At 49.4% G+C, this 24,173-nt stretch overlaps 1 protein-coding gene across 1 annotated transcript in view; it reads left to right on the top strand.

Moving 5' to 3' along the window:
- The window catches only part of LOC125446991 (extracellular serine/threonine protein kinase FAM20C-like), a 40,830-nt gene extending 18,982 nt beyond the window's left edge, over window positions 1-21,848 (top strand). The window contains exons 3-10 of the mRNA XM_048521065.2: window positions 3,300-3,378; window positions 3,826-3,918; window positions 7,213-7,328; window positions 8,431-8,611; window positions 9,009-9,118; window positions 16,589-16,670; window positions 20,204-20,263; window positions 21,608-21,848. Of these exons, the coding sequence (XP_048377022.2) occupies window positions 3,300-3,378; window positions 3,826-3,918; window positions 7,213-7,328; window positions 8,431-8,611; window positions 9,009-9,118; window positions 16,589-16,670; window positions 20,204-20,263; window positions 21,608-21,848 (962 nt within the window). The remainder of the gene's footprint in view (window positions 1-3,299; window positions 3,379-3,825; window positions 3,919-7,212; window positions 7,329-8,430; window positions 8,612-9,008; window positions 9,119-16,588; window positions 16,671-20,203; window positions 20,264-21,607) is intronic.
- Window positions 21,849-24,173: the final 2,325 nt, after the last annotated feature.

The following is a 24,173-nucleotide window of genomic DNA, read 5'->3' as shown; positions in this document are numbered from 1 at the left end:
AGTCACTGATGACTTTTGTGGTCTCTTTCTTGCACACCCCAGTTATATCTTCCTGTAGACACTGCCCCACAGTGTAACTCCTGTCAGGTGGCCTATAAATCTCTCCCATAAGTGAATTTTGGCCATCCTATTTCTTGTCTCTGTCCAAACTGATTCTACACCTTGCTTTTTAATTTAGCCCCTAACTGCTCATGATCCCTGTTTCCTAGTCCTATTGGTACCATCAGAGCCATCATGGATCACAACATCTAGATCATCCCCCTCCCACTCCAGGCTCCTCTCCGCTCAAAAGAAATATTTTTAATCCAGTTTCTGGGAAGGCAACATGCTCTTAGCTGCGCAGCGTCTCTCTCACTGTTTCCTGTCCCTGAACTACAACTGCATTCCTTTTTACCCCCTGTACTTGAATGGCTTCCTACACCTTGGTGCTATGGTCAATTTGTTCAACTTTTCTGCAGGCCCCGCTTTTGCCCACACGCACTGCAAGGACACAGGCTCTTCCCACACCGCCTTCTCGGTCTCCATGCCTGCTTTACATTCACACCCTCCTGCCCTGACCACACACCAGATCTGAAGTATTGAGCAAAGAGGGTACGGTTACTTCCTGGAAGGAAGTGTCTTAGTAACTTTTCACCTCATTGGCACATCGCAATGTCTAAAATTCAGACCCTGGCTTATTATCTCAGAGCCAAAGTTCCTTGAGCTGCTGACACTCAGTATAGATGTGGTTGCTGTAGATGACATGGACGTTTACCGTCTCCTACATTCTGCACCTGCCCTACTGCCTTGATGATGTTTTATTAAACTAACTGCATTTCAAGCCCAGAAACATCACTCACCTGTAAGCCATAGTTATTATGAACTACCCTATCTCCACTCACATCAAGTGTCTTTCCACCATCCCAATGACTATTTAATTTAATGCATCTCTCGACGGCCCTGGTTATATCACTCAGCAGGACACTGTGGGTGAACAACTGGGTTTGGGTGCACATGCTCAGCTGTGATTTTCAGGTGCAGATATTTTTACTCATGTGAATTGTGTGCATGTCTGGGTATGCATTGGGTCAGTGTGTATATTACCCGTGCTGCCATGGATCAAGAAACTTCTGTTGCCATCCAGAATCAGGAGTCCAGGCCTGCAGTGGGGGGAATGAGGCCTGGTTTTGGGTTTTGGTGGGTGTTGGTGAGCAAAGAGTCAGACCCAGGGGAAAGTGAGGCCTATTGGGGCTGGAGAGGAGTGACACCTGACCATGAGGGGACTGAGAAACAAGGCCCAGGAATGAGACCAAGTCTGAGTGGCTTTGAGAGTGAAGGGACAAGCCAAAGGAGAGTGAGACCGGGTCAGAGAGGAAATGAGGCTGGACCAGGGATGGAGTGCCATGGAGGGCCAGGCACAAGGGTAAAGAATGCCATGTTTGGATGTGGTGTGAGTGAGGCTTTATCTATTAAATAACTATTTTATATCTAGAAATATACAAATAAGGAGCAAAAGTAGGCCACTTAGCCCTTCAAGCCTGTTCTGACATTCAATAAGATCATGGCTGATCTGATTTTAACCTCCACTTGACATTTCTGCATATCCTTGATAACCTGTTAGCACATGAGTGGCGCTAGCACCAAAGGGGGTTGGGGCAAAGCGGAGACAGAGCGCTGCTGGACAGTGGGTACCGAAGTGGGGGGGGGTGTGAGCGTAATGTTGGGGGCAGAGTGCTGCTGGACAGTGGGTACCAAAAGCGGGGGGAATAATGTTGGGGGCAGAGTGCTGCTGGACAGTGGGCACTGAAGTCGGGGGGGAGGGTAATGTTGGGACAGAGTGCTGCTGGACAGTGGGTATTGAAGTGGGAAGGGAGTAATGTTGGGACAGAGTGCTGCTGGGCAGTGGGTATCGAAGTGGGAAGGGAGTAATGTTGGGGACAGAGTGCTGCTGGGCAGTGGGTATCGAAGTGGGAAGGGAGTAATGTTGGGGACAGAGTGCTGCTGGGCAGTGGGTATCGAAGTGGGAAGGGAGTAATGTTGGCGACAGAGTGCTGCTGGACAGTGGGTATCGAAGTGGGGAGGGGGTAATTTGGGTACAGAGTGCTGCTGGACAGTGGGTATCGAAGTGGGGAGGGGGTAATTTGGGTACAGAGTGCTGCTGGACAGTGGGTATTGAAGAGGGGAGGGGGTAATTTTGAGACAGAGTGCTGCTGGGCAGTGGGTATTGAAGTGGGAAGGGGGTAATTTGGGTACAGAGTGCTGCTGGGCAGTGGGTACCGAAGTGGGGAGGGGGTAATTTGGGTACAGAGTGCTGCTGGGCAGTGGGTACCGAAGTGGGAAGGGAGTAATGTTGGGACAGAGTGCTGCTGGACAGTGGGTATTGAAGTGGGAAGGGGGTAATGTTGAGACAGAGTGCTGCTGGACAGTGGGTATTGAAGTGGGAAGGGGGTAATGTTGGGACAGAGTGCTGCTGGACAGTGGGTACCGAAGTGGGGAGGGGGTAATTTGGGTACAGAGTGCTGCTGGACAGTGGGTATTGAAGAGGGGAGGGGGTAATTTTGAGACAGAGTGCTGCTGGGCAGTGGGTATTGAAGTGGGAAGGGGGTAATTTGGGTACAGAGTGCTGCTGGGCAGTGGGTACCGAAGTGGGGAGGGGGTAATTTGGGTACAGAGTGCTGCTGGGCAGTGGGTACCGAAGTGGGAAGGGAGTAATGTTGGGACAGAGTGCTGCTGGACAGTGGGTATTGAAGTGGGAAGGGGGTAATGTTGAGACAGAGTGCTGCTGGACAGTGGGTATTGAAGTGGGAAGGGGGTAATGTTGGGACAGAGTGCTGCTGGACAGTGGGTACCGAAGTGGGGAGGGGGTAATTTGGGTACAGAGTGCTGCTGGGCAGTGGGTACCGAAGTGGGGAGGGGGTAATGCTGGGAACAGCGTGCTGCTGGGCAGTGGGTACCGAAGTGGGGAGGGGGTAATTTTGAGACAGAGTGCTGCTGGGCAGTGGGTATTGAAGAGGGAAGGGGGTAATGTTGGGGACAGAGTGCTGCTGGGCAGTGGGTATCGAAGTGGGGGCGGTGTAATGTTGGACACAGACTGTTGCCGGACAGTGGGTACCGAAGAGGGGAGGGGGTAATTTGGGGACAGAGTGCTGCTGGACAGTGGGTACCAAAGTGGGGAAGGGGTAATTTGGGGACAGAGTGCTGCTGGACAGTGGGTACCCGGCGGGGGGGAGGTGGTATTGTGGAGACAGAGTGCTGCTGCGCAATGAACCGTGGTTAGCAGCGTTTATATGAAAGTAATGAACTGAACTTTGCTTTTCTAGTTCAAAAACATGGCGGGACCCAGCTGAAGTTGACAATAACGTTGGAGGATCATGGCAAAGCTTTGTTTAAACCAATAAAGTAAGTCACCCAGATGACAGCCTTGAACAGGAAGACAGGCCTGGCCTGCCCAAGCACAGGCCCAATCAGCCTCACAACTGGCCTGGTCCATGCTGTTGGCCTGAGAACAGGCCTCACGTCACTGTCAGTTGGCCTGATGGCAGGTGATAACACTGATAGGCCCTGGCAAGACCCAGGTTTGACCTGATCCCGCTCAGGGTATACCAGACAGTGCAGACATCTCTGAATAACCAGGGGACTCCCCAGCCCTGGACAGAATGGACGTTGGGCTGCCCTGGGTTCAGGTTACTGGATTCCGTACATGGACCTGCCAGAGGTCACTGGCCTGAGCTGGGCCAATGACACTCATCCACTGTGCTTCTCTGCTCCCCAAAACACGTTGCAGTGTCGAAGTGTCCCTGATTTCTGAGCCTGTTCGCGTTGGTTAATCAGTTTTAACCCTTTCAGGCAGACTCGGGAAGAGGAAACCTCTGTCAACCTGTTCTACTTTTCGGATTTTGAACGTCACAATGCGGAGATTGCTGCTTTTCACTTGGATCGGTGAGTGACCCAAGACCTGCTCCACAACTCTGAGCAACCAGCTGCTCACCCCCATTGTCATTTTGGGCCAGATGCCAGTGGAGGTGGTCAGTCTGTGGGAGGGAGGTGCTCGGTCCATATACGGGTCAGGTTTTGGGGAGGAGAGGGCCAGTCTATGGGAAGGAGTGATGTCTGTGGGGAAGGGTTCTGTTTGTGGGATGGAGAAGTCAGATCATGGGGAGAGGCTTGTCTGTCGGGAGGACTGGGGCCTATGGAGAGGGGGCTTTGTTATGTGGGGGAGCTCAGTCCATGGGGCAGGGATGGGTCTGTAGGATGGGGGCCAGTGTTTGAGGAGGGGTTTAGTTTGTAGGGAGGGGATCAGTCTGTGAAGGGGAGAGATCAGTCCAGTTAATCCGGTGGAGGGGTCTTGGATTTGGGACTTGAGAAGCTGTGGGAATACCTGGGTAATAATTGTTCCTCTGTCTGTGAGATGTATTGAGATGGTCTCCAAGTGGTCAGTGTATCAGTCTTTGAGTGGGAAGAGGATCTAAATAAAGGGCACTTTCAAAAGGAGTAAAGAAGACTGTGGGTGTATTTATGCACAAGTTGTTGAAGGGAGCAGGACAAGTTGAGAAGGAGAAATAATACAACAGTGCGAGTTTCTGAAGGAGTAACAATGAACGTTAAGAACCCGTATGCTGAGGAGACCTTTAGGCCTTGGTTGGACGTGGTGATAAGTTCTGGGCGCTACGGCCTGGGCAGTGTTGAGGCTGAATTCTCTGGCAAGAGGGGGTTGAGCGATTGGTCTCGGACAGAGATGGTGAAAGTTTTGCAGCATTATGTTTGACTGAATAGTTCAAAATTACACCACCTTAGCGGAGAAAATGAGGAACAACTGCTCAACCTGAAGGTCAGTAACCATGGTAACTGTATTAGTAGGCGTTGGGGAGATTGAGGTTGGATCAGTGGTAATATAAGAATAATAATGAGATCAGTGAGCTTTCCCTTTACGTCAGTAAAAACTGACCTGCACACGTGGCTATTGTAATTCATGCAGTAAATGTGGGGAAGGGGGGTGGGCCACAGGTTGTTGTACCCGTCTGCCTGCCTCTCCTTCACAGATAGACTGAGCCTGGGTGATCGGGGCCAGGTGTACATGGTGGTTCACAAGCATGCTTCAAGCTCTGTGTATTTGGTGGACACTATTGGGGCTGGAGTGCATCATTACCCGGCTGACCAATAAACTTATTTCAATTTAATAAGTTCCCGTTGGAATTTTAAGGACTGTACGTTGGAGTGCATGTGTGTGTGTGTGTGTGTGTGTGTGTGTGTGTGTGTGTGTGTGTGTGTGTGTGTGTCTGTGTGTGTCTGTGTGTGTGTGGGGATTCTACAAATATATGAATGGGGCCCACTTAAGATCAACAAGACCTCTTATGTGTGGAACCGCAGGAAATGGGTGGGATACTAAGCAAGCATTTTCCAACAGTGTTACTGTGGAGAAGGATATGGATGATAGAGAACATGGGGAAGTAAACAGTGACATCTTGAAAAGTGTCCATATTACAGAGGAGGAGGTGCTGGACGGCTTAACATACATAAAAGTAGATAAATCCCTGGACCCTGATTGTGTGTACTCTAGAACTCTATGGGAAGCTAGGGAAGTGACTAGTTCTCCCTGTATTCCATGTGATCTAACCTTGCTAACCAACCCACCAAGAGGAACCTTGTCAAACACCTCAGTGAAGTCCATATAGATCATGCCCACATCTCTGCCCTCATCAATCCTCCTTGTAACTTCTTCAAAAAACTCAATCAAGTTAGTGAGACACAATTTCCCGTGCACAAAGCCATACTGACTATCCCTAATCAGTCCTTGCCTTTCCAAATACACGTAAATCCTGTCCCTCAGAATTTGCTCCAACTATTAGCCCTTACCACCTTTCTTAAATAGTGGCACCACTTTAGCTAATGTGCAGGCTTCCAGCACCTCACCTGTGGCTATCGATGGTAAAAATATTTTAGTAAGAGGCCCAGCAATTACTTCCCTAGCTTCCCATAGAGTTCTGGTGGTGGTGGAGAGTTGCTTTTCAGACTGGAGAACTGTGACCACAAGGATCGGTGCTGGGTCCACTGCTTTACATCATTTATATAAATGATTCAGAGGCGAACATAGGAGTTATGGTTAGTAAGTTTGCAGGTGACACCAAAATTGGAGGTGTAGTGGATAGTTAAGAAGGTTAGCTGGGAGTACAATGGGATTTTGGTCAGTTGGGCAAAAGGACCAAGGTGTGGCAGATGGAGTTTAATTTCGATAAATGTGAATTGCGGCACTTTGGAAAGGCAAATCAGAACAGGACTAATACACTTAACGGTATGGTCCTGGGGCGTGTTGCTGAACAAGAAGACCTCAGAGTGCAGGTTCATAGTTCCTCAAAAGTGGAGTCGCGTGTTGACGGGGTAGTGAAGAAGGCAAGATAACAAGGTGTAGAGTTGGATGAACACAGCAGGCCAAGCAGCATCAGAGGAGCAGGAAAGCTGACGCTTCGGGCCTAGACCCTCCTACTATCTCTCACTACTGAAGAAGGCATTTGGTATGCACGTCTTTATTGGTCAGTGCATTGAGTACAGGAGTTGGGAGTCATGTTGTGGCTATACAGGACATCGGTTAGGGACACTTTTGGGATACTGTGTGCAATTCTGGTCTCCCTGCTATAGGAAAGATATTGTGAAACTTGAAAGGGCTCAGAAACAATTTACAAGGATGTTACCGGGACTGAAAGGTTTGACCCATAGGGAGAGGCTGAATAGGTTGGGGCTATTTTCTCTGGAGCATCATTGGCTGAGGAGTGACCTTATAGAGGTTTATAACATCATTAGGGGCATGGATAAGGTGCATAGCCAAGGTCTTTTCCCTGAGGTAGGGGAGTCCAAAACTAGAGGGCATCGTTGAAGGTGAGAGGGAAAAGATTTAAAAGGGACCTAGGGACAACTTTTTCACGCAGAGGGTGGTGCGTGTATGGATGGAGCTGCCAGAGGAAGTGGTGGAGGCTGGTACAATTACATTTAAAAGGCATCTGGATAGGTATATGAATAGGAAGGGTTTAGAGGAATATAGGCCTAATGCTGGCAAATGGGACTAGATTTATTTAAGATATCTGGTCAGCATGGACGAGATGGACTGAAGGGTCTGTTTCCGTGTTGTATATCTCTAAGACTCTACGTGTGTGTCTATGTCTATGTGCATGTAGGGAGGGTGGAGGGTTATTGAGGAACAGCATTGAGGGAAGGTTAATCCTCAGTGTTTATGCTTTGAAGAATTTTAGGTTTCCGAAGAATTCCTCCTGTTTCAGGTCGTTTGGTCAATGTGGTGAAGGAGATCAGAGAGCGGACATTTGACAAACACCTCGAGAGGACTTTCTTCATCTCCCCAGGTGAGACAGGGAGAGAGGGAAGCGAGGTGGTTGGTGGGGAGGGGGTGTTGCAGAGCAACAGAGATAGAGAGATAGAGGAGAGAGAGACAAGGGAATGAAAGAGAGAGAAAGAGACAGATGGACAGACAAAAGAAAGAGAGACAGAGAGAGACTGGGAGACAGAGAGATAGAGTGGGAGGGAAATGGAGTCATATCTGAGGGTGACACTCTACAGTAAGGCCAGATGAAGTTGTGAGACATTGATGGGGGAGGTCAGGGACACTGAGGGAATAGAGACAATGTTGGGGCAGGGATGGTTGCAATAAATGGTGGGTATTACAGGACACAGGGTGTACAGACACTGAGAACGTTGCGATGTCCAGGGCTGGGAAACAGGTGTTGGCTTCCCAGTGCTTGTGGGGTCACTGGAAAGGGAATGTGGAGACATGGGATGAGTGTGGTCTGTGGAGAAATTGAGAGGGTTGGTCACTAAGTGGCAAAAACACGGGGGAAGTATTTGGCGACATGGGGACCTTGGATGGGGGATGGGGGCATGGTTGGGTGGTGTTTTGGGACACGGTAAAGAGGGTAGTGTTAAGGAAAGGGTGGGTATATGGGAACATGGGGAGGGGCTGTATGGGGATACAGGGAGGGGAATAGGTTTAAGGTTAGGATGGGTTAATGAGGGTATGAGCAGGGGGTTTATGTGGACATGGGGGGATGTATGGAGACACAGGGAGGGTAATTGAATACATGGGGAGGGGCTGGGGTCACGGGGAGATGGATGGGGTTAAAGTTGGCGTGAGTATGTCGGGATACGGGGAGAAGGTGTATAGGTACAAGGACAGGGTGTGTATGGAGATTTGGGGAGCAGGTGTATAATAACATGGGGTGGGGGTTGGTGTCATGGGGAAGGGGTGTATTTGGATACAGGGACAGGGATGGGACATGGGGAAGGGGATGGGGACACAGGGAGGGGTATGAGGTCATGAGAAAGGGTGTGTATGGGGACACGGTTAAAGGAATATGTGGATTACGGGATGGATGTGGGGACAATGGATTAATGCAGGGGTATAGAGATCTGCTGCTGGTGTAGGCATTAACAGTTCTCTCACTCTCTTAGCGAACAACGTTTGTTTCTATGGTGAGTGTTCCTATTACTGTGACATGGAACACCCTCTGTGTGGAACACCAGAGCTGATGGAGGGCTCAATGGCTGCCTACCTGCCTGACGTGAAAATCGCTAAACGCCTCTCCTGGAGGAATCCCTGGAGACGCTCCTACCACAAGAGTAAGAAGGCCAAGTGAGTGTAGGCCCTTAGCTCCCGAGACACGCTGATAAGTACCTCTACCCCAATCCAGCTCACTCCACCTTCAGGAAACCTCAGTTCCTCCCTCACCGTCCCCTCCCCTTCTTCTGTGCCTAATCCCTCTATCTCCCCTCCCTGTCCCCATCTCTCCCCTCCTTTCTCTTCCCACCCGCTCTCTTTCCCACTTGCCCCATCTCCCCTCCCCTCTCTGTTTCTTTCCCCCCATCTCTCTCTCTCTCTCTCTATCTCTCTCCCTCTCTCTCTCTCTCTCTCTCTCTCTCCCCTCCTACCTCCTCCCTTCTCACTTGGCCTTCTGTCCCCGCATCCATCTCTCACTTTCCCCCTCCCCTCCCCCTTTTTGCTCATCCTCTGAGCTCTCTCTCTGTTTCAGGTGGGAAGTGAACCCCTCCTACTGTGACCATGTTCAGAAAACACCACCTTACAAACATGGCAGCCGACTGTTGGACGTGATCGACATGACCGTCCTGGACTTCCTGATGGGTGAGAGCGCTTCCAACTGGGGCAGAGTGGGTCAGTGAGGGTGGGAGGGGGTCTGTAAGAGTGTGATGGAGGTGTGTGCATGTGGGGAAGGGTGTCTGTGATGTGAGAGGGATGTCTGTTAAGTGGGGGGTGGGTGTCTCTGATGTTGAGGGTTTATCTGATGTGGGGACAGGGTGTCTGTGATGTGGAGAGGGGTTGTCTGTGAAGAGGAGGGGTGTCTGTAATGTGCGGAGGGGTTGTCTGTGATGTGGGGAGCGGTTGTCTGTGAATGGGCGGTGTTGTCTGTGATGTTGGAAGGGGTAACTGTGATGTGGGGAGGGGTTGTCTGATGTGGGGAGTGGGCGTCTCTGAAGCGGAAGGTGCATCTGATGTGGGGAGGGGTTGTCTGTCATGTTGGGAGGGGGTGTCTTTGATGTGGGGAGGGGGTGTCTATGAAGAGGAACAAGTGTCCAATGTAGGGAGGGAGTGTCTCTGAAGGTGGAGGGGGCGTCTGTGTTGTGGGGAGGTATTTATGAAGGGGGATGGGTATCTGATGTGTGGAGGGGTGTCTGTGAGGGGTAAGGTTCTGTGAAGGGGGTTGGGTGACCTGTGTGGGGAGGGGTGTCTGTGAGCGGGAAGGTGTGTCTGCGAAGGGGACAGGGTGTCTGTGAAGGGGAGGGGTTGTCTGTGATGCAGGGCAGTGGCTTTGAGCAATCTCGACATTGACTCCAGATCTCAGGTGCACCTCTGGTGTCAGGTTACAAAGTGATCAAAGCTGGGAAGTTAATATTCATCAGTGATAATGGGGACTGCAGACGCTGGAGAAGCCAAGATAATAAAGTGTGGAGCTGGATGAACACAGCAGGCCAAGCAGCATCTCAGGAGCACAAAAGCTGACCTTTCGGGCCTAGACCCTTCATCAGAGAGGGGGATGGGGAGAGGGTCTGAAATAAATAGGGAGAGATGGGGAGGTGGACTGAAGATGGAGGGAAAAGAAGATAGGTGGAGAGGAGAGTATAGGTGGGGAGGTAGGGAGGGAATAGGTCAGTCCAGGGAGGATGGACAGGTCAAGGAGGCAGGATGAGATTAGTAGGTAGGAGATGGAGGTGCGGCTTGGGGTGGGAGGAAGGGATGGGTGAGAGGAAGAACAGGTTAGGGAGGCGGGGACAAGCTGGGCTGGTTGTGTGATGCAGTGGGGGAAGGGGAGATTTTGAAGCTGGTGAAGTCCACATTGATACCATTGGGCTGCAGGGTTCTCAAGGTGAATATGAGTTGCTGCTCCTGCAACCTTCAGGTGGCATCATTGTGGCACTGCAGGAGGCCCAGGATGGACATGTTGTCTAAGGAATGGGAGGGGGAGTTAAAATGGTTCGCGACTGGGAGGTGCAGTTGTTTATTGTGAACCGAGCGGAGGTACTTCCTCTACATTGGGGAAACCAAGCAGAGGCTTGGGGACCGCTTTGCAGAACACCTCCGCTCGGTTCACAATAAACAACTGCACCTCCCAGTCGCGAATCATTTTAACTCCCCCTCCCATTCCTTACACGACATGTCCATCCTGGGCCTCCTGCAGTGCCACAATGATGCCACCCGAAGGTTGCAGGAACAGTAACTCATATTCCGCTTGGGAACCCTGCAGCCCAATGGTATCAATGTGGACTTCACAAGCTTCAAAATCTCCCCTTCCCCCACCGCATCCCAAAACCAGCCCAGTTCGTCCCCTCCCCCCACTGCACCACACAACCAGCCCAGCTCTTCCCCTCCCCCCACTGCATCCCAAAACCAGCCCAGCTTGTCCCCACCTCCCTTACCTGTTCTTCCTCTCACCTACCCCCTCCTCCCACTTCAAGCCGCACCTCCATTTTCTACCTACTAACCTCATCCCGCCTCCTTGACCTGTCCATCCTCCCTGGACTAACTTATTCCCTCCCTACCTCCCCACCTACACTCCCCTCTCCACCTATCTTCTTTTCCCTCCATCTTCGGTCCGCCTCCCCCTCTCTCCCTATTTATTCCAGAACCCTCTCCCCATCCCCCTCTCTGATGAAGGGTCTAGGCCCGAAAGGTCAGCTTTTGTGCTCCTGAGATGCTGCTTGGCCTGCTGTGTTCATCCCGCTTCACACTTTGTTAAGTTAATATTCATGTTACGTGACCCTCGAAAGAACAGGCAAGAAGGAATGGGCAGCACAGTGGCTTACAGCACCAGGGACCCGGGCTCTATTCCACCTTGGGTGACCGCCTGTGTGGAGTTTGCACATTCTTCCTGTATCTGTGTGGATTTCCTCCCACAGTCCAAAGATGTGCAGGCTAGATAGATTGGCCATGCCAGATTGCCCATAGTGCCCAGGGATGTGTGGGTTAAGTGGGCTATCCATGGGAAATGCAGGGTTACAGGATTAGATTAAGGGGTGAGTTGGGATGACATGCTCTTCAGAGAGTCGGTATGGACATGTTGGGCTGAATGGCCTGTTTTCACACTGTAGGGTTTCTATTCTAAAAAGGCCAATTAATCCCTAGGGCCTAATAATCTACATTCCTGGGCAATTCCTGAAAATGAATGCATATATTGGTGGTCATCCTTCAGGATTCCATAGACTCTAGAACAGTCACTATGGATTGGAGAGTAGCTAATGTAATCCCACTATTTAAAAAAGGATGTAGATTAGAGAGAAAGGAAGGAGTTATCGACCACATCAGTAGTGGGGAAAATGCTGAAGTTCATCATAAAAAGTTTAATAGCAGAACACTGGGAAAATAGTGGCAGGATTGGACACAGTCAGCATGGATTTACAAAAGGGAAATTATGCTTGATAAATCTGTTGGTATTTTTTGAGGATGTACACAGTAGGGTAAAAAAGGAGGAACCAATGGATGTGGTTCACTTGGACTTTCAGAAGACTTTTGGTAAGGTCCCAAAGAAGAGATTAACATTTAAAATTAAAGGGCACAGAATTAACATGGATAGAGAGCTGTTTGGCAAACAGAAAGTAAAGAACAGGAATAAACTGGTCTCTCTGAGCGGCAGCCAGTGACTCGTGGGGTACTGCAGGGTCAGTGCTCGCACTCCACCATTAACAATATTGATTAATGGTTGAGATGAGGGAACCAAACATAGTATCTTACATTTGCTGATGACACAAAGCTGGGTGGGAGGGTGAGCTGTGAGGAGGATGTAGAGATGCTTCAGTGGGATATGGACAAGTTGAAGTGAGTGGGTTAATGAATAGCAGGTGAAGTGCAGATAATGTGAGATTATTCACTTAGCAAAAACTATTGCCATCTGAATGGCAATAGTTTGGGAAAGGGAGCGATGCAATGAGACCTGGGTCTTGTCATTCTTCAGTCATTGTAAGTGAATATGTAGCTTCAGTGGGTAGTGAAGAAGGCAAATGATATGTGTAATGGGCCGGGCCAATCCCTCACTAAACAAATCAAGCAGATAGCCTAGAGCCCAAGTTTTACCTTATTTAAAGGCGAGCAGAAGGTACAGCGTTCCAGATGTGATTTGATTGGTCAAGCTACTAGGCTTTAAGCAAAATTCACTTTATCCTTATGCCACACTTAAATACAAACAAAAAAATTGGCATAACTTTAATTCTGTCAAAATACTTAACAAAATAATACATGATTTAACTACTGCTCATCAGCTGTTCCAATGTAACAGCATTCCATACATACACCTTTAGGAATGGCAAGTTCAGCAAAACAGATTTCCCTTCACTTGCTATCCAATCCAGTGCAGGAAGAGAAACATCGACAGAACAAGTCAAGCAGCAGAGAAAAAGCACAAACTTTTGCAGTAGCACAGAGAGAGCTGTGTCTGGCATCTTCAACTCCAAAACCCCAACCACTTCAACTGAAGGCTAAAATCTGTGTCAGTCTGACTCCACCCACTCATGCTTCTTTTATCTTGTTTAAAAAAACCCCAAAAAACTCTGCTTTCTGTGCAGCAGACAGGTTTATGACACTTCTTTGTAAAAGAAACAGGACAGATGGAGTGGCATGGTGGCTCAGTGGTTGACACTGCTGCCTTACAGTGCCAGGGACCTGGGTTCAATTCCACCCTTGGGTGACTGAGTTTGCACATTGTCCCTGAGTCTGTGTGCCTTTTCTCCCCCAGTCCAAAGATGTGCAGGCTAGGTGGTTTCGCCATGCTAACTTGCCCATAGTGTTCAGGGATGTGTAGATGAGGTGGGCTATAGGGGCGTGGGCCTGGGTGGGGTGCCCCAAGGGTCAGTGTAGACTTATTGGGCCAAAGGGCTTGTTTCCACACTGTAGGGATCCTATTCAATGAACAAGTCCCTCTTATAGATACACATTATCAGATATGTCAGTATTTTTAATGAGAAAATTTGAATACAGTAGCAAGGATGTCTTTTGTACAGAACTTTGTTGAGACAACACCTGCAATATTGTGCGCAGTTTGTCTCCTTATCTAAGGAAGAGCATTCTGGCTGTGGAAGGAAGGTTTCCAGACTAATTCCTGGGATGACATGTCTAACATCCGATGGGAGAATGGATTGGTTAGGATTACATTCACTGGAGTTTTGAAGAATGGTAGATGAGGGAGGGTGAAATTCCCTAGAAACCTATAGAATTCTAACGGGACTAGATTGGGTAAGTGCAGGATAGATATTCTGTTGACCAAGGAATCGAGAACCAGAGATCACAGTTGAAGGATACAGAGTAGGCCATTTAGGATTGAAATGAGGAGAAACCTCTTCACCCTGTGAGTGGTGACCCTATGGTATTCCTTGTACGGAAAATGGTTGAGGTTTTTAGGAAGGACTTATAGATACAGATTCATATAGATTAGTGTAAAAGGGATCAAAGGGTTTGGAGAGAAAGCAAGAACAAGGTACTGAGTTTGATGATCAGCCACGACTATGCAGAATGGCAGAGCAGGTTCAAGGGGCCAAATGGTCTGCTTCTGCCGTATTTTCTATGTTTCAGTGTGAGAAGTTCTCCTAGGAAACAGTGACCATAAGATGATAGAATTTAGCATTCAGTTTGAGAGAGAAACCCTTGGTTTGGAAACAGTGGTGCTAAACTTAAATAAGTGGAAGTACAAAGGAATAATGACAGAGGTGACTGGGAAAGGAGTTAAGCAGTGGAGACTGTTGATGAAAAATGACAAATATTTTGGAAAGTAGTTCATGGCCCACAACAAAGATATAGCCCAGTGAAGAAGATGCATTCTAAGCATGGGGTAAACCAACCATGGAAGTTGAGGATAGTATCAAATTGAAGGAAAAACATACAATGTGCACAGATTAGTGGCAAACCACAGGATTAGGAATGTTTTAAAAGCCAACAGAAGATGACTGAAAAGAAATGTATAGGGAGAAATTAAACTATGATGGTAAACTAACAAGGAATGTGCAAATGGACACTAAGAACTTCTTTGGATAATCAAAAAGCAAGTGAGAGGCCAAAGTGAACTGATTGAATAACAGTTTGGAAATAATAATGGGAAACCATAAAATGGCAGAAAAGTTCAACAAACACATTAGTCTTCACAGTGGAGGCCACCAACAGCATTTCAAAAATACTGTTGCAAAGGGCGAAAGGTGGGGAGGAAATAAACAGAGTACCACTCACTAGAGAGAAACACTAAGAAAAATAATGAAGCTTAAGTCTCCTGTACCTGATGGGATGCATTGTAGGACATTAAAGGAAGTAGCGACAGAGACAGTGGACGCACTGCCAATAAACTACCCAAAGCCCTTCAATTCTGGAAAAGTTCCAGAGGATTGGAAAACCACCATTATTTAGAAAAGGGAGGGAGAGAAAATTCAAGTAAACATACATCATTTAGTTTAATATTTGTCATTACAAAAGTGTTGCTGTCTACTTTAGGGGATATAATAGCAGAACATTTAGAAGGCATCACAAAGGGAAATTGCGCTGGCTGGGTTTATTACTGATCTTTGAGGAAGTAACAAGCAGCATAGAAAATTGGTAACCAGTAGATGTAATATTTTGGATTTCCAGAAGATATTTGATGAGGTACCACACATAAAGCTACTTAATAAGTTAAGAGCCATCATGTTGGAAATAGTACATCAGCATGGAGAGAGGATTGCCTAACTGATAGAAAATAGAGAGTTGGGATCAAGGGGGACGTTCTTCAGGATGGAAACTTGTTTCCGGTGGAGTAACACAGGGATCATTGCTGGGATCACTGTTTTTAAATGTTATATTTAAATGAATTGGATGAGGGAGGTGAATGTACTATAAATTGTACTGTGGAGGGACTTCAAAAAGCCACAGCAGCGAGGGATTTGGGAGGTCTCACTGCTGAATCACGAAGAACTAGCAGCCTAGATCAGTGAGTAAGAAAGGCAAGAGAAATTCTGCCCCTTATTTCAAGGGAATGGGGTATAAAAACAGGTGGTCTTACCAAAGCTATACAAGACACTAGGCAGAGCACAGCTGGAATACTGTGAACAGTTTTAGTTCTTTATCTGAGGAAAGACATACTGGCACCGGAGGCAGCCCTGAGAACGTTCACTCAGCTATTCCCATGTATGGAGGGATATCCCATAATGAAAGGTTAATTAGATTGGACCTGTACTCATTATGATTTAAAAAAATGAGAAAGTGAACTTACTGAAACATAAAAGGGCACTTGGCATAACAGATGCGCATAGGCTATTTCCCCTTGTGGGAGAAAATAGGACCAGAGGAGATAATTTCAGATTAAAGGGGTCACCATTTAAGACAGAGATGAGGAGAGATTTCTCCTCTCAGATGGGAGGGAATCTGTGGAATTCTTTACTGCAGATGGCTGTCGAGGATGGGTAGTTAAACATAGTCAGGTCTGAGAGAGACTGATGTTAAAGAGTGAGGGGAGCCAGGATTATGGGGAAAAGATAGGAAAGTGGGATTGATGATGATCGAATCGGCCATCATCTCGTTGAATGGTAAATGGACTTGATCAGCTGAATGGCCTACCCATCAGCCAATAAGGGTCAGGAAATTGTAAAATACCAAGCACAATCAGTCCAAACTCTTCCAAGAGCACTTTCCAAAATTACTAACTCATCTAGAAGGACAAGATCAGCAGATATGTGGGAACACCAGCCACCTGCAAGTTCCCCTCTGATCCACTCACCATCCCAGCTTGGAATTATATCACTGTTACCTATGTCTCTGGGTCCCTTGCTATTGAAATGTGGGTGCCCCTCAGCACATTGACTGCAGTGCTTCAAGAAGGTAGCTTGGCGCCACATTTTCCAGGGCAGTAAAGGATGGTCCAGCCAGTGACACTGACATCTGGTGAATGAACTGAGAAAAAAATGACTAAGTCAAACAGAGGCCTGTTCCAAACAGACCCTGTGTGCAGGCTCCTGTTGTGAAGGGGTGACATGATCCAAGCTGGGAGTGTTCCTGTTGTAGTAAATCCCTGAATGCAGCATGTTTTATTCTGTGCTGACTCCATTCCCAATCAGGACTAACTGCTCTCCCTGGTCTTTCTCCCTTCTGCAGGAAACATGGACCGACATCACTACGAAACATTCCAGAAATTTGGGAATGAGAGCTTCATCCTTCACTTGGACAACGGTCGAGCGTGAGTACCAGGCGTGACTAAACATTCCCAGGATCCGATGATGCCACTGTGGGTGTCTCTGAGACTGTACCACACAGTACACCAAGGCTAAGAGCTCAGTCATAAACACACCGTAGTCACAGTAACATCTTCTATCCAGTTGGAACATGTGTTTGACTGTGGTGGCTCACTCTGGGCTTAGTGTTCCTCAGTGTGGAAGCGCTGAAGAAAAATGTAATGTTCTGTCCAGGCTGCAAGCTGAGGTGACATTTAAAGAAACCCTGGACTGCCCCAAAACTGGGAACTCCTCTCGATTGTCCCAGTTGAATCCAAAGGAATACAATTACAACATAACACATGTGATGCAAGTTAACTGTGGCATTGGTCGAAAGGGTGACATATTTAGATCTTGGTCCATTGTTGGGCTCCATTCTAAACTTTCTGTCAGAGTTCAGACGTCCCGCAAAGCTGCAGGGATGTTAACCCAGAGTTGGGACTTTGATATGTGTCTCTCCTGCACATCACTGGGACAAACAAAGAACAAAGAAAATTACAGCACAGGAACAGGCCCTTTGGCCCTCCAAGCCTGCGCCGATCGAGATCCTCTGTCTAACCTGTCATCTGATTTCTAAGGGTCTGTATCCATGTATCTGTCCAGATACAGCTTAAAGGAGACTATCGTGTCTGTGTCTACCACCTCCGCTGGCAATGCGTTCCAGGCACCCACCACCCTCTGCGTAAAGAACTTTCCGTGCATAGCTCCCCTAAATTTTCCTCCTCTCACTTTGAATTCATGACCCCTAGTAATTGAGTCCCCCACTCTGGGAATAAGCTTCTTGCTATCCACCTTGTCTAAACATCCTCATTGAAGTTTTGTTTGAGGCCACAAGGGACCTGGTTTCCACGGGCCTCCAAATGTACTGAAATGAGAAAAAAAGCAAGACACAGAAGAGTAAAGCACAGGGCCAGTTGTAAAAGGCAGGACTGTGTAACAAAATGCAGGTGTGAGTAATAAAAACAGGGCTCAGTAATAAAACACCTCTGGACCAGGAGGCTGGGTACAAGTCCCAGCTATTCCTGAAATGTGTAATATCACCTTTGAACAAGTTGATTGCGAAAATATGTGAAAAAAAGTCATAAAACACAGGGCTCAGAAATAACAAATGGGTCTTGGTAACTATGGGAAGTTCAAAGAAAAACCAGCTCTCAGTAACAAACAGCGGGCTCAGTGATAAAACAGAAAGTTCAGTCATAAAATGAAAGGTCCAGTAATAAAGCAAAGATTTAGCAATAAAACAGTGGGCTTAGTAATTTTTTTTATTCACCTGTGCAACATGGACACCACTAACTGGGTCGGCATTTATTGTCTTTCCCTAGTTTGCCCTTGATGAGGAGGTGGTAAGATGCCTTCCTGAACTGCTGCAGTCCACCTGCACAATGCTATTAGGGAGGGAATTCCAGGATATTGACCCAGCGCCAGTGAAGGAACAGAGATTTTTTTCCTAAGGCAGGATGGTGGGTGTCTTGGAGGGGACCTTGCAGGAGGTAGTGGTGTTCCCATGTACCTGCTGCCCTTATCCTTCTAAATGGAAGTGGTTGTGGGTTTGAAAGGTGCTGTCTGAGGACCTTTGGTGAATTTCTGCAGTGCATCTTGCAGATAGAACACACTGCTGCCACTGAGTGTCGGTGGTGGAGGGAGTGGATGCTTGTGGATGTGGTGCCAATCATGCAGGCTGTTTTGTCCTGGATGGTGTCAGGCTTCTTGAGTGTTGTTGGGGTTGCACTCATCCAGGCAAGTGGGGACTATTCCATCACACTCCTGACTTGTGCCTTGTAGATGGTGGACAGGCTTTGGGGGAGTCAGGAGGTGAGTTACATGCAGCAGTATTCCCAGCTTCTGACCTACTCTTGTAGTCACTGTGTTTATATGGTGAGTCCAGCTGACCTTCTTGTCAATGATAACCCCCAGGATGTTGACTGTGGGGGATTCAGTGATGGGAACACTATTGAATGTCAAGGAATGGTGGTTAGATTGTCTTTTATTGGTGATGGTCATAGCCTGACATTTGTGTGGTGCGAATGTCACTTGCCAGTTGTCAGCCCAAGCCTGGATATTGTCCAGGTCTTGCTGCATTTGAACACGGACTGCTTCAGTATCTGAGGAGTCACGAATGGTGCTGAACATTGTGCAATCCTCGGTGAACATCCCCGCTTCTGACCTTATGACGGAAGGAAAGTCGTTGATGAAGTAGCTGAAGACGGTTGAGCCTAGGACACTGCCCTGAGAAGCTCTGCAGAGGTGTCCTGTCGCCGAGATGATGGACCTCCAACAACAACCATCTTCCTATCTGTCAGGTATGACTCCAACCACCAGAGAGTATTCCACCCGATTCCCATCGATTCCAGGTCGCTGGGTCTCCTTGATGCCGCGCTCGGTCGAACACAGCCTTGATATCAAGGGCTGTCACTCTCACCTCACCCTCTGGAATTCAAAACTTTGTCCATGTGTGAACCGAGGCTGTAATGAGGTTGGGAGCTGAGTGGCCCTGGTGGAACCCAAACTGGGCATCACTGAGCAGGCGCTGCTTGATAGCTCTGTTACTGACACCTTCCATCACTTTACTGATGATTGAGAGTAGATTATGATTGGCCAGGTTAGATTTATCCTGCATTTGGTCTTCTTCAGAACATACCTGGGTAATTTTCCACATTGTTGGGTAGATGCCAGTGTTGTGACTGTACTGGAACAGTTTGGCGAGGGGGGCAGCATGTTCTGGAGCACAAGACTTCAGTAATATTGCTGGAATGTTGTCAGGGCCCATTGCCTTCTATGTAACTACCCATCTGAGTGAGAAACTCACCTCAATGCCTGGCAAAAACAGAAACGATGGAATAAAATGCTCCCCATGCTGAGGTAGGCCTTGCTCGATTTCACATCTGTTTCTGCCTGAAATCTTGCTGTGACCCATATCACTCAGACCCTGTTCTGCTGTCTTTTTCCCTATACTTTAGTATTTGCTGTGAATTGCTGATGAATCCTGATGAGGTCAAGATGACAAACTTCGACAGGATCTGTTTCCTTTCAGCAACGTTCTTTTGTTGCCATTCTTCCCTCATTTGTAATTATCTTTTATATGACAAGAACGTGTGCAGATGAATTTCTATATGGACAAAGCAGAGAAAGTGAAATTTAGATCCCTCCTCCCTCCCAGCTCCTACTTGAAGCTGTTAGGTTTGTCCAACTGAGAAGGTTACACGCTTTCTCTCTTCACAGAGGCTGCCTGACTTCCTGAGTATTTCCAGCATTTTCCATTTTGATGACAGTAATCACGTTAACTGGATGAATGGATTAGCAATGACTTTCGCTTCACCCATTTCCCACAAAGTCCCATCTCATTGTGAAAATTCCTGCAAGTGTTTCATTAACAGAACTGGTGCAATGAGTTTCTCAGTTTGTGCTTTTCTTGTTGAGTTTTTATGTGTGACTTTGTGTTGGGAGGAGTGTGACTGTGGATCTGTAAAATGATCTATCAGTATCTTCTCTTGTTCTCAAGGTTTGGACGGCATTCTCAAGATGAACCTTCAATCCTGGCCCCTCTCAGACAATGCTGCAGGTAAGGCTAACTGCACGCCTGCCCTCTGCACAGCTCCCTCTTTCCCGGTTACAACCAGTGCAGGTAGGAGCTCGTGCTCTGCTCAGGGCTCCTCATGTCTTGCTCAGATGGAGCAAGCTCTTTATGACTCAGTCTGTTCTTCACTCAAGGGCAAGGAGGGATGGGTAATGAAAGCTGGCCTTGTCACTAATGTCCACATCCCACTCAAGAATTTAAGAAGTCACTCCTTAGAATCAACCCATTGATTCTAGACGCTAAGTAAATTTGTCCTTGATCAGCTCGGTCACAATTTATTTCATTCTTTCAGAGAGCAGTCACTACCCTTTGACCCACCACAGTCTCTGCCCTTTGACCCCCCACAGTCACCGCCCTTTGACCGTCCAGTCACCACCCTTTGACCCTCCACAGTCACTGCCCTTTGACCCCTCACAGTCACTGCCCTTTGACCCCCCACAGTCTCTGATTTTTGACCCGCACAGTCACTGCCCTTTGACCACCCCACAGTCACTGCCCTTTGACTTTCACAGTCTCTGCCCTTTGACCCTCCACAGTCTCTGCCCTTTGACCACCTCACAGTCTGCCCTTTGACCCCCCACAGTCTCTGCCCTTTGACTCTCACAGTCTCTGCCCTTTGACCACCCTACAGTCTCTGCCCTTTGACTCTCACAGTCCCTGCCCTTTGACCACCCCACAGTCACTGCCCTTTGACTTTCACAGTCACTGGCCTTTGGCCCCCCCACTCTCTGCCCTTTGACCCTCCACAGTCTCTGCCTTTTGACTCCCACAGTCTCTGCCCTTTGACCCCCACAGTCTCTGTCTTTTGACCCCCACAGTCTCTGCCCTTTGACTCCCACAGTCACTGCCCTTTGTCCCTCCACAGCCTCTGCCCTTTGACCCCCACAGTCTCTGCCCTTTGATTCTCACAGTCTCTGCCCTTTGACCCCCCACAGTCTCTGACCTTTGACCCCACAGTCTCTGCCCTTTGACCCCCACAGTCAATGCCCTTTGACTCCCAGTCTCTGCCCTTTGACTCCTCTGTAATCACTGACCTTTGATCTTCCACAGCCACTGACCTTTGACCCCTGCACTGTTATTGCTCTTTGACCTCCCAACTGTCCTCTTTGACCCCCCTCAGTTACTGTCCTTTGGCCCCAGAGTCACTGACCTTTGACATCCCCATGCAGTTACTGTCCTTTGACCCCACCCTGCCACCCCCACACAGTCTTCCCACCATGACCCCAGTGACTCAGTGACCTTGGGCGCAGGGCGAGATTGGTCTTCAGTGATGGTAAAGCTTTCCATGCTGGTCCTGCATTAGGTTTGATCTTTCATGTTGTCCGACAGGATCCGCAGAGGGACATTTCACCGGCTGCAGCTTTTGGCCACTGACCACTACAAGTTGAGTGATGTGATGCGGGAGTCTCTGCTGAGTGACCGACTGGAGCCGGTCCTGAGTGAGCAACACCTCACAGCTCTGAACCGCAGACTGCACACCATCCTGCAGACCATCAGAGATTGTCTCCAGCAGCAGGGTGGACACAAGGTCCTGCAAAATGAGATGGGAGCATGGCCGGTCAGCCACTAACACGGTGAGGGTAATGCTCACCGGGATGGGGTAAGGGCTTTTCTGTTTACACTCTGTCTATCTGCCAGAGTGAACCAGAGCCTGGACACACAGTTACTCTGTCTTGCAGCTCTCTCATTGCATCATTAAACACACCATCCCCCCCAACCACACACACACCAAAACTCCCCAGTACCATATACCCGACCCCATTTCCAGTAATCCCTGTCTCTCACACACCATGTAACCCTCCGCCCCCAACTCCTGTCCACTTCTATCACTCCATCTCAGGCTCTGGACCCCTCCCCCAAACTGGTTAGTAGGAACTGTCCCCATTGTGTGACCCCGCTCCATCAGCATCACAGAGGCAACTCTCCAACCCCGGACTGACACACTCAGATAAATGCTGGGGTGGATGCATGCAGGAATATCTGGATTTCAGCAGCAACATCACGTTTGAACTCAAAATAAAATATGATTTGTGTTACTGTCTCAGTTGCTAATTTCATACTGCCAACTTGGAGACTCACACAACAGAGCACGCTGTCCAAGCTGTACCTGCCACGGATTCAATGCCTCTGTCAGTGCCGAGGGAGCGGGCACTGTCGGAGGGTCAGTGCTGTGGGAGTGGGCACTGTTGGGGAGTCAGTGCCGAGGAAGTGGGCACTGTCGGAGGGTCAGAGCTGAGGGAGTGGGGACTGTCGGAGGTACATTACTGAGGGAGTGCTCACTGTTGGGGCGACATTGCTGAGGACGTGGGCACTGTCGGAGGGTCAGTGCTGAGGGAGCTCTGTACTGTCGGATGGTCAGTGCTGAGGGAGTGGGCGCTGTCGGAGGGTCAGTGCTGAGGGAGTGGGCACTGTTGGAGGGTCAGTGCTGAGGGAGTGGGCACTGTCGGAGGGTCAGCGCTGAGGGAGTGGGTGCTGTTGGAGGGTCAGTGCTGAGGGAGTGGGCATTGTGGGAGGGTCAGTGCTGAGGGAGTGGGCACTGTCGGAGGGTCAGCGCTGAGGGAGTGGGCACTGTTGGAGGGTCAGCACTGAGGGAGTGGGCATTGTGGGAGGGTCAGTGCTGAGGGAGTGGGCACTGTCGGAGGGTCAGTGCTGAGGGAGCTCTGTACTGTCGGATGGTCAGTGCTGAGGGAGTGGGCACTGTTGGAGGGTCAGTGCTGAGGGAGTGGGCACTGTCGGAGGGTCAGTGCTGAGGGAGTGGGCACTGTCGGAGGGTCAGTGCTGAGGGAGCTCTGTACTGTCGGATGGTCAGTGCTGAGGGAGTGGGCACTGTTGGAGGGTCAGTGCTGAGGGAGTGGGCCCTGTCGGAGGGTCAGCGCTGAGGGAGTGGGTGCTGTTGGAGGGTCAGTACTGAGGGAGCTCTGTACTGTTGGAGGGTCAGTGCTGAGGGAGTGGGCATTTTCGGAGGGTCAGCGCTGAGGGAGGTCTGTACTGTCAGAGGGTCAGTGCTGAGGGAGCGGGCACTATCAGAGGGTCAGCGCTGACGGAGGTCTGTACTGTCAGAGGGTCAGTGCTGAGGGAGTAGGCTATGTCGGAGGGTCAGCGCTGACGGAGGTCTGTACTGTCAGAGGGTCAGTGCTGAGGGAGTAGGCTCTGTCGGAGGGTCAGCGCTGAGGGTGCTCTGTACTGTCAGATGGTCAGTGCTAAGGGAGCGGGCACTGTCGGAGGGTCAGTGCTGAGGGAGCGCCGCACTGTCGGAGGGTCGGCACTGAGGGAGTGCCGCACTGTCGGAGGGTCAGTGCTGAGGGAGCGCCGCACTGTCGGAGGGTCAGCGCTGAGGGAGTGCCACACTGTCGGAGGGTCAACGCTGAGAGAGTGGAACTAGTGGAGGGTCAGTGCTGACGAAGTGGGCACTGTTGAAGGGTGAACGCTGAGAGAGTGGGCACTGTCGGAGGGTCAATGCTGAGGGAGTGGGCACTGTTGGAGGGTCAGTGCTGAGGGAGCGCCGCAGTGTCGGAGGGTCAGTGCTGAGAGAGTGGGCACTGTTGGAGGGTCAGTGCTGAGGGAACTCTGTACTGTCGGATGGTCGGTGCTGAGGGAGTGGGCACTGTTGGATGGTCAGTGCTGAGGGAGTGGGCACTGTCGGAGGGTCAGTGCTGAGGGAGTGGGCACTGTCGGAGGGTCAGCGCTGAGGGAGTGGGTGCTGTCGGAGGGTCAGTGCTGAGGGAGGTCTGTACTGTTGAAGGGTCAGTGCTGAGGGAGCGCCGCACTAACGGAGGGTCAGTGCTGAGGGAGCGCTGCACTGTCGGAGGGTCAGTGCTGAGGGAGTGGGCACTGTCGGAGGGTCAACGCTGAGGGAGTGGGCGCTGTTGGACGGTCAGTGCTGACGGAGCTCTGT

This window comes from Stegostoma tigrinum, chromosome 38 (genome assembly GCF_030684315.1).
Source record: "Stegostoma tigrinum isolate sSteTig4 chromosome 38, sSteTig4.hap1, whole genome shotgun sequence".
Lineage (NCBI taxonomy): Eukaryota > Metazoa > Chordata > Chondrichthyes > Orectolobiformes > Stegostomatidae > Stegostoma > Stegostoma tigrinum.
Note: the sequence above shows the minus strand (reverse complement) of the source record. Positions and strands in the feature narration are given on the sequence as shown.